The sequence below is a fragment of the Nomascus leucogenys genome, chromosome 15 (assembly GCF_006542625.1).
Source record: "Nomascus leucogenys isolate Asia chromosome 15, Asia_NLE_v1, whole genome shotgun sequence".
NCBI lineage: Eukaryota > Metazoa > Chordata > Mammalia > Primates > Hylobatidae > Nomascus > Nomascus leucogenys.
In genome coordinates this window covers 27,591,740-27,602,206 of record NC_044395.1, presented here as the reverse complement: position 1 = coordinate 27,602,206, position 10,467 = coordinate 27,591,740, and the positions used below count along the sequence as shown (strand labels likewise).

At 35.2% G+C, this 10,467-nt stretch overlaps 1 protein-coding gene across 2 annotated transcripts in view; it reads right to left on the bottom strand.

Annotated features, from left to right (window-relative positions):
* Positions 1-788: 788 nt before the first annotated feature.
* CWF19L2 (CWF19 like cell cycle control factor 2) overlaps positions 789-10,467 on the bottom strand; it is a 134,292-nt gene continuing 124,613 nt past the window's right edge. The window contains exons 16-18 of one of the 2 annotated variants that reach the window (XM_030829429.1): positions 9,252-9,332; positions 4,338-4,439; positions 789-1,489 (exon numbers count right to left, since the gene is read on the bottom strand). In XM_030829429.1, the coding sequence (XP_030685289.1) occupies positions 1,346-1,489; positions 4,338-4,439; positions 9,252-9,332 (327 nt within the window). In that variant the 3' untranslated portion in view covers positions 789-1,345. The remainder of the gene's footprint in view (positions 1,490-4,337; positions 4,440-9,251; positions 9,333-10,467) is intronic. The other variant, XR_004033653.1, reaches the window with a different exon arrangement.

Genomic DNA, 10,467 nt, shown 5'->3' with positions numbered 1-10,467 from the left:
GGAGGGATAGCATTAGGAGAAATACCTAATGTGGATGACCGGTTGATGGGTGCAGCAAACCACCATGTCACGTGCACACCTATATAACAAAACTGCACGTTCTGCACATGTACCCCAGAACTTAAAATATAATTTAAAAAAGAGAAAAAACAATGTGTAGAGTTATAAGTTACAGTGGAGTACACCTCACACTGAATCTAGGTATCCAACATTTCATACAAAAAGGTTCAGCTTCCAAAAAGCCAATAGCTGAAAAAAAAGTTACTACAACAATAATTTCCATTAAAAAAAAGAAAAGTAGGAGCACTCAAAACATAAAAACCCTATACTTAACAAAATATGACTATGGTGTGAGTTGAGAACAAATAAAAATTACGTTCCTTGGATCAAGTAAGGGACAACAGAATGTCCCATACTCTCATCCAGGCATGGTGGCTCACACCTGCAATCCCAGCACTTTGGGAAGCTGAAACAGGAAGATAGCTTGAGACTAGGAGTTCAGGGCTACAGTGAACTATGATTGGGCCACTGCACTCCAGCCTGGGTGACAAAGCCAGACTCTGTCTTAATAAATAAAAACAAAACAAAAAGATAAATAAATAAAAACTCTCATTACTTAAGATTTTATGACAATCAGTGCAACTCAAAACCAATGATTTGGCTATAAATTTTAACTTTCATGCAAACCGCAAACAACCCTAAAATATGTTATTTGGAAGAATTACTTTTAGAACCACCAAAATTCAAAGATACTATTTAAAAATCCAGAAATAAAAACAAATTTGAATCATACATATTTTCAGTATCATTTAATTCTTTAATACTTTGGGGACATTTCCTTCTCCTTTAACAAAAAGAAGTGATACTATATACTGCTAGTAGAAAATTAAGAGCTTTTCTATAAAATCCTATGAAATTAAAATTAAATCAAGTCTTATTTTTAAAAATGCAAAAGAAGCCAAACAATAGACTTAACAACCATGAAGCAGACCCACTTCCCTCTGAACCAAGGATTTCCTACGCTTTCTAGATATCCCTTCAGAAAAGGCCTTCTCTAAATTAGCTGAACAATTCGGAATACCAAGAAGTAGGTAGAGAGCAGGAATGTGAGCAGATCATCGAATATATGTTTTTACTCCATGGTGACTAAAATGAAGTCCATAGATAGGAGCAGGTGAAGAAGAAAACAACACAATCTCCTGATGTATACAGTTGTCACTAACCCAGAGCAGTCTGCTGCTGTGACTCTCTCTGCCTGTGACCTGAGGGTCAGTTGCTTCATTAGATGCAATGGAAATGAAACTGAACGGGATCTGAAGAGAAATTTTAAAATGGAAGGTACACCTCAACAGTTTTTACTTTTGGTGAAGTCATATGGTTTCCACCACTGAGCAAACTGCAGTGCTTTTTTCCTCTGATCCTCAAAGCTTTCTCGGATGCCTTTCCTCCAAAGTCTTGGTTCTATATCCAGCATCCCACCTATGATTTCCTTTTAAAGAAAGAGAAAAGCACAAACACAAGCATGTATAAATAATGAAAACAGAAATGAAACTATTTCTGTTTATTCTGCTATAAAATAAGTAGTTCTCCATGACAATGTTCAAGCATAAATACTAGTTGAAGTTAAAAAAAAATGTTTTCAATTAATTCTAACTAGGCAAACCGTGTGATTCTAAGAGTCCAAGTTAGCCACATCTCCTATCAAGCAATTTGTCCATTTTGTTGCTTATTAGCACATCTACTAGATGGTAACAAACGGAGGGAAAACAAGCGAAATTTAATTAATTTGATCTCTATTAGAGGTTCCGGTAAACAATTTTGCAAAAATGTTAATCAACTTCTAGCAATTATTAACTTTATTGCTCAACTGCAGTTGAATCCCAAGCTAATGTTCTCTCTCTGCTACCAAGTATATTTATAAATTAGTTTCTTCCACTATTAGCAGAAATCTTTTTTCAGGAAACAAAATCCTATTGTAATACTAGTTTAAGTAAACCTATTGATAGAATTAAAAATTATATTATCACTTTCATTTAAAAAATCACATTCTCAAGTCCCATGATAAATGGCTTTTTGGTTATCTGCTTATTATTCTTGATTTCCTTCACAATCCTCTTCCTGTGCTGTTAGCTATAGAAATAAATCAAATTTAGGCATGTGAGTATCCGTGTACAGAAAGACATGGTGGAGCCTCCTAATGCTTAAATGCTTAGAGGGAGGGCAGTATGGTAACAAAGCAAAAAACAAAAAACAAAACAACAACAACAAAAAACAGACTAAGGATCAAATTCTGCATAGTCGGTCTAGCGCCACTGGACTGTGTGGTGAGATCCTGCACAAACCACATAATCTTTCAGATGCAGGTTCTTCATCTTACTTAGGGACCTACTATGCAGAAGCAAATGCCGTATGTTGTAGGGGATACAGAGATTGTGAAGTGAAGACACACAGTTGTCTTCAGACAATAGAATCTGGAGCTGTGGTGGGAGGAATAATAATCCAGCTATGCAGCAGACTGTCTCATAAAGTAGAAGGTAAGTGCCAAAGCAGACCATTTGTGGAGACTCAAAAAAAAAAAAAAAAATCTATTTGTTGGACAGACCAGGAGATGCTTCATGGAAAAGGGAATCTCCTGTCATCAGAGAAGGGAAATAAAGGGGTCAACAGAGATAGCAGAAAACAGAAATCTGGCTAATTGAGATTTAGTTCAAGAGTTTCTCAGCATTGGTCCAAATAAGCAATGTAGTTTAAGAAAGCCTAGGTTATAAAAGTTTACCTAAAATTGTCTATAAAATACCAAGTTTTGTCTTACATCTACCATATAAGCTTGACTCTTGTTCTGTTATCAAAGCAGCTGTTAATGGAAAGACTATCCCCATAATCTCTTCTTGCTCTCTGAACAACTGCTTCAGCAGCAGACTGCAAGGAGGTCTTGAGCCCACAGGCTATTTCTTAAAAAGCAAATTTTGAGGAAAATGGCTCAGTGACACAATGCTAACAGAGAAAATTTACTTTTAACTCCAAAACTGTATCATATAAACCAGAATACATGAATAATATGTGAAAAGAGGGAAATTTCCCAGTTTAATATATACAACTTCTAAAAAATGGATATTTTACTTCCTTTTTTCTAGGACCAAGTTTTTGTTTTGTTTTTTCTGTTTTTGTTTTTAATAAATCCAGCCATAGAGCTTTTGCTTATAAAGCTCTACTGTATAACAACAGGATTTTTCAGAACAGTGAAAAAACATTTCTTTCTAGTTAAAAAAAATTCTGAACACTTCTCAAACTTGTTTCTGTAATATGTTATAACAGTTCAAAGATGCATGTTACTTTGTTACGCCGGTTAACCCACTAAGGACAAGAGCATTAAAAAGTTTTGAATCAAACCTGTGGAGTTGAGATTCCTCTTGAGATATTTCTACTCATTGCAGAAGATGGTCCTCTGCAGGAGATGAAAGTGGGGAGCAGGGTGGAGAACAGGGAATCCCAAGCAGAGTTCACCAAGGCCCCTCTTTTTTAGAGGGCCTGGCTACATAGGGATAAATATGAATGGAAAGGCCTGATCTACACTAGATTAAAGGCTCACTTCTAGAGCAATCATTGCCCAGACTACTTTTGACTGTTTCAGTTGCTGCATTAACTTTATTCCAGTTCCTGACACTATTCTGTAGACTTTAATTTAAAGATTATACCCCACAGAATATAAGAAGGCAAACTGTGGTAGTGAACCAAAAGATCTGTATGCTAATATCTACCCAGAAACTATCAGGGTAAAATGAGTCATGTGTTCTTCTTGGACTACGCCTTGCTTAATTATAAATGAAGATGAGAAAATTTGTTCTCTAGTTCAACCATGACTACATGTACTCCTAGTTCTGTCACTTATTAGCGCATTACCCTGGGCAAGTTACCTAATCTCTCTGTAGCTCAGTTTCTGCATCTGTAAAATGAAATTTATAATAATAACCACACAATAGGATTATTGTGAGCATTAAATGAATGCTTAGAACAGTAGCTGGCACACTGTAAGCCCTTAATAAGTTTTAACAATTATCATCATTCTCAACGCAAGCCTGGCTTCCTCCAAAAACAACCATTATAGTAATTGTTGACACTGTCAAGAAATGTTTGGTTCCAAAGTAACATTCCTGGCTCTGTTATATACATTCCAGGATATTTTTATTAATAGTTGCTAGGTATTCTCTCTCTAAAAACTGGGTGGAGCAGTACTCACCAATTTCTTTGTATATTGTGCCCAAAGTTTTTATTTCCTTTCAAAAGAAAAATGTTACCAAATTGCTAACTCTGGGATTTTATCAAATTTGTGAGCCTACCTTTCCAAAGTAATGAGGGAATTTGTGCTGATCTTCAATGACATGGGCAAACCCTCCGTGAAGGCCAAAATCCACAGAGAAGTAAGGTAACCCTCTGGGTACCTAAATAAACAGACAAATCACAAATGGAATGCAGTATGAAACCAGAAAGTTATGTTTAATCCCTCCCCTCTTCTCTGGAAGGACAGTAATCTTAAGCACTCCTCAAGACAAATGTACAAAATGAATTTCCAATTCTAGAGATATTTAAAGAATGACCTAACTTTCTGAGTAAAATATCTCATTTTGGTAGCCTTTCAGCCAGATAGTTCATCATTATCTATGAATTATAATCAAAACCAACTATTTTGCTGTCCTTGGGGAAAACCAAGGGGGAAAATTATACTTTTTAAAAATGCAAATGCAGAATAATTTCCCTTAGACTACACAAATAGAGAGTAAGTATATGCCTTCTTGTATTCTACTCACAATGCAGAACAACAAGAGGGACCTGGCACATACTTAGAGCTCTCCTTGAATCTTTACAGTTATATATTTATCAAAGATAAATTATACAAAAACAATCAAAATTTTTTATGAGCTGGTGAAGTGGATACAGCAACACTTAGTTTACCAGCCTTATTTCAAAATATCTCCAGGATTAAATCACTACTGTCTTTTTCTCTCCCTTCCTTACTCCTTCCTTCCCTCCCACTCTCTTTCTCTCTACACACACACACACACACACACACTTTAAACTATTTCATGACTAGGAAAAGCCATAAATTCTTGTTTTCTCTATCAATTAAGTAGATTTTGTGTCCTTGCAAGTTTTGCTTCAAAGCTCAAACTTTGCCACTAGAAATTATCCAAGTGGGTCAATTTATAGCAACATTTCTCCTCTCTAATTCCCTCATACAGTCTGTACTTACTTATTTCGGCACTGAATCACATGGTCCTACTTAACTATACAAATTGTGTATTGTATCCTTTTTAAAAAGGCACAATGTGGAAGGGCACAGTATGGTACAGTGGAGAGTGGTCACCTTGAAATATTACAAGGCAACTAAAACTAGGGCTTATAAAAAGTTTTTCATGTTATTTAAAAAGCACATGTAAAAATCTGTTCATGAAATAGTATATAACGTTAAATACAGAGAAATGGGTTAACATTTGTGGCTTTTTCCATATTTCCACATGTTTAAATATAATAATCATGTTATGACTTGACTATTAGGAAAAAACAAAGTAAAAGAGACAGTCAAGGCTCCAACTGCAACTCTGATTCTTATAAGTGTGTTACCTCAGACAAGTTAATTAACATCTCTGAGTCTCATGAGAAACATGAAGAAATGCCCTAGTCCTCAATTTGCCATGAATATACTGCCCTAGGTGACAAAAGGGACTTTGCAGATATTATTAAGGATCTTGAAATGAGGGAATTTTCCTGGGTTATCCAGATAGGCCCAATGTAATCATAAGGACACTAATAAGAGAGATGGGAAGGTCAGAGTCAGAGAAAGATGGAAGATACTAACTACACTCTTGGCTTTGAAGATGAAGGAAGGGGCCATAAGCCATGAATGCAGGTGGCTTCTAACAGCTAGAAAAGGCAAAGGAATGGATTCTTTCTAGGGCCTCCAGAAGGAATGCAGGCCTGCTGACACCTTGATTTTAGCCAAAAGAAACCCACTTTGTACTTGCGATCACCAGATTTTTAAGATAAATCTATGGCGTTTTAGGCCAACATGTTTGTGGTAATTTCTTACAGCAGCAATAGGAAACCGATATACATGCCAAGGCTCAACAACGTATGGCATATTTGCCAAGATGGCACAATGAACACACTACTACTTTCACACAAAGGCAACTGCTGTCACAAGCTTCTCTATTCTCTCCCTGCAGGCTGCAAAAGGTACAACCTGCTGCTTGCTAGAAGAGTTGTTAGCAGGCATTGCAAAGGATCTAGTATCAAAGTGTATGTACATTTAGCACTTTCTTTTTTCTGCACTGACCAGTCAGAGGAAATGCATTTGGAACTCTGGCACCACTCTTTGAAGGCACTGACAGAATTAAAGCAAAACTTTTTATTTATGGTAGAAAAATAGAAGTATTTGGATTTTTCACTTTTATTCCAGATGTTACTCCTGACTTCTTTTAAGTATCCTTGAGTTTGAAGGGCTCTGGTAAACCCACATTTTTGTGAGAAGTGCTTTCCTTAGTTTACAACGTCAATTTCGAAATGTTGGATGTTTTTTCGATTGCTATAGTTATCACAAAATTAAACTTAAAATACCATTTTTTAAAGTTCAGAAAGAATTCTCATGCAATCTCACTAAAACAGCCTTGTGAAAAATGACTGCTTTTCTCAATAGTTACTTATTATCATGCAATTCATCTGCATTGAACACTCAGATCTGTTTTTCCTGTTTATTTCCATGAACCTCACATTACACTAAAAAGAAAGCAAATGGGCCAAAGAAAATGAACAAAATGGGCGGATAAAGAGAAGCTTACCTCCATACAGCAAAGAAAAACATAAATTTGTAAAAATCAGAACGGATTACATACACGTGAATCTCTATTATAAGCCAAGAATTTACACAGTGAAAAAAAACCACCCCACCCTCAAGGATGCAGGCAAAATATTTCATGAAATTATTAAGGACATAAAGTTTTTAAAAGAAGTATAATAAGGTTCTTCCAGAAGTAATAATAATGTTAAAATAACTCAGTATTGTTCACTTCATGTTCAAAAATACTTTTATTAATTTTTGAAAAGATAAAGGAAAGTTTATTAACTAAAAAGTGACCTCCTTTGGAATTATTCTTACGTACTCTTCTCATTCTCACTTCCATCCACATAATTATAAAATCTTAAAGCTAAAAGGGGCTGGGCGCAGAGGCTCACACCTGTATTCCCAGCACTTTGGGAGTCGGAGGCGGGCAGATCACGAGGTCAGGAGTTCAAGACCAGCCTGACCAACATGGTGAAACCCTGTCTCCACAAAATACAAAAATTAGCCAGGCATGGTGGCACGCACCTGTACTCCCAGCTACTCAGGAGGCAGAGGCAGGAGAATCGCTTGAACCTGGGAGGTGGAGTGGTCGTCACTGGGCGACAGAGCTAGACTCTGTCTAAAAAAAAAAAAAGCGGTAAAAGGGATCTCAAGAGGTCATCTGGCTCATCCTTCATTGACTGTAACCCTCAGCTAGTCTCAGATACAATACTATGTGATGTCTTAATAAAGGCAATTGCTGCTATCTTTGAAATGCTTTAAAGTTGAATATACAACTGCCATTTTTACAGTATCTGTGTTTCTTGTTTCATAATGTTAAGTTAAAATATTAAGACCTCCTGGCTACTTAATTCAGGCACTCATTGAGCTTTTAAAAAAGAAACAAATAATAAGGTACTAGATAGTTCACCAGTAAGAAAATGTATATACAGTATAGAAAATGGGGACTAATACATCAAATTTTTTTTCTCCTTTGAAATATTTTCAACTGTCATTAAAATTGTGTTGTGAAAGAATACTTAACAGCATGAGAAATTATAACATGAGAAGTGAAAAACGTAGCACAAAAGATGTATATACATTAAATGCCTTTTTCTATAGGCACATAAAGGAGAGAGGTAAACAGTACATGTAGAGTTTTTGTTTTGTTCTGCTTTGTTTTTTAATATGTTTCCTGGCCCAATTCACCAGCAGAGAAGAGAAAATGATTGTAGATAATGTTTTACCTCTAAAATAAAACTATGTATCTTGAATAATGTAATAAAATGGAATCTTTTGACTGGAATATAGTAAGTGTAATAAGGAATCCTATTAGTTATGTGACATGTAACAGGAGTCTGGCTTTCCAAAAGAAGAAATGGGGGAGAAGTATTCCAGTGACACCTACTAGAATAGGGACTGGCAAACTTTTTCTGAAAAGGACCACATAATAAAATATTTTAGGCTTTGCAGGTCATACGTTCTCTGTAGCAACTACTCAAAACTGCCCTTGTACCATGAAAGCAGCCATAAGCAATACATAAGTAAATGAGTGTGGCTGTGTTCCAATAAAAGAGCATTTACACAAACAGGCAGAAGACTGGGTATAGCGTGCAGGGCTTGAGTTGCCAACCCCAGCACTAGATTATAAGCTCCCTCAAGTCTGGAATCTTTCTGTTTTGTTCCACTGTGTACCAAAAGCATCTTGAACAATGCCTGGTAAATATCAGGCACACAATAAATATTTGTAGAATAAACTACTTTTTGAATAGAAAAACAAAAAGGAACCACACTTCTATTAAATCTCTATTCCATTCCATTTAATTTGTATTTCTAGAAAAGAGAAAAAATAATTACCAGACGAGCTCAACTTATGTGTAACTTGTACATAAAAGCTGATCTACAAATAAAGATTAAACTATGAGGTACGATTAGGCAAGTCTCCAAAAGATCCCACAATCTAACTCAGCTACTATTTTATAGTTTTATAGGAACATAATAGTGAACCTTTGTATGAGAAAAAGAAAATGAGTTCCAAATTCAAAATAGAACATCTAGGAAAATTTTTCTCTCAGTATAACTGCAGAACAATATATTTCAAGAAGGCTCTTCTCACCATTTGTCCCACAGGGGCTGAGAAGCTCGCCACAGGAGTTCTCACGGCAGATTCTAATAGCTGCCATAGCCAGTTATAGGGACTACAGTGGCAGAAGGCCAAAGGTCAGGAAGAAATACTCATGTGAACAAATAAAAACCCTCTACAAACAAATAAGCATTTTCTAAACCAGGTAGGATAAAAATAACTTCATTTGTGGAATTAGTAATTTCACCTTCAGTCACTCAACCAAATGGTCCCTTTCTCAACTAAGACGTGGAAATTAATAAAGATCCTGAGCACTAGGGTAATTTCTTTTACCAGGAAAAAATTGATACTTACAGACTTTCTGATATCTTTTGAAGAGAGATCTATCAACTTCTTGTTCATGGACCACTCTTCATCAGATTCCATTATGGCTTTCTAAGAAATATCCATTTGTTAAGTGAAAAAAGAACATGTAAGTAAATAAAAAGAGACAGCTTATAACAAGTAATATAGCAAATTAATTATGGGGTACATTATACATAGTAGGCCATTATTCTGAACTGATTAAGGCTTTAATTTTAGTTATTTAAAATACAAACTTCTTAAATTTTTGAAATCCTACCACTAGCCAAAGATAATATTCTTTTACTCATTCTTAACTGTTGTACTAACTTGAGCTCAACTTTACATGGCAATCCTTAATAAGACCAATCAATTTAATATGAAACATAATTTGTGATCATAAAGTTCCATTTATAGCACTGCATTCATAGAGATTACTAAATAAATTCATTTAGTTTTACTGCTCTTCTTCCCAAAGGCAACAGAATAATTTACATGCTTTCTGGCAACCAAGGACTTGAACTATTTCTGCTCATAAAATGAAGAAGTAAAAATACAGGAAAAAAAATGTGCTCTAGAAAATAAAACCTATTTTTTAAAAGTGCAAGAAGCATAAGTCTATTTCAAGCAGATAGCAACTTAACTTTGATTGCATGCAACTCAATGCTTTTATTTATCCCTCACACACTTTATGTTTTTGATGTCAGAATTTATATAACTATAATTTGTCAATTTGTAATTAAAAAAATAAGAATTTTTTAAAATGCAGGGAGAAAATACATAGAAATGGAGTAAGACTTCCTATGCTAAGCAATGTAACTACTATTTATAGTAAAGAAATATTTAAAAGAAAAGCCAGAGTGATAAATATAAAATAACCTCATGTTTTTACAGTATTGTTATTAATGAAGCAAATTTTAAAGATAAAATAATATTCAAATAAGTTCTATTTAAATAGAACAGATATAGTGCTATTACCTATTTAAAAGGTACCAATTGCTTGGCTTGACACTGTAATATAGCACATTCAATATAAAAGCATCTTCAATGATCACATAAAAGGTTTAGTGTAAGCCAGGTGCGGTGGCTCACCCCTGTAATTCCAGCACTTTGGGAGGCTGAGACGGGCAGATCACGAAGTCAAGAGATCAAGACCATCCTGGCCAACATGGTGAAACCCGATCTCTACTAAAAATACAAAAATTAGCTGGGCGTAGTGGTGTGTGCC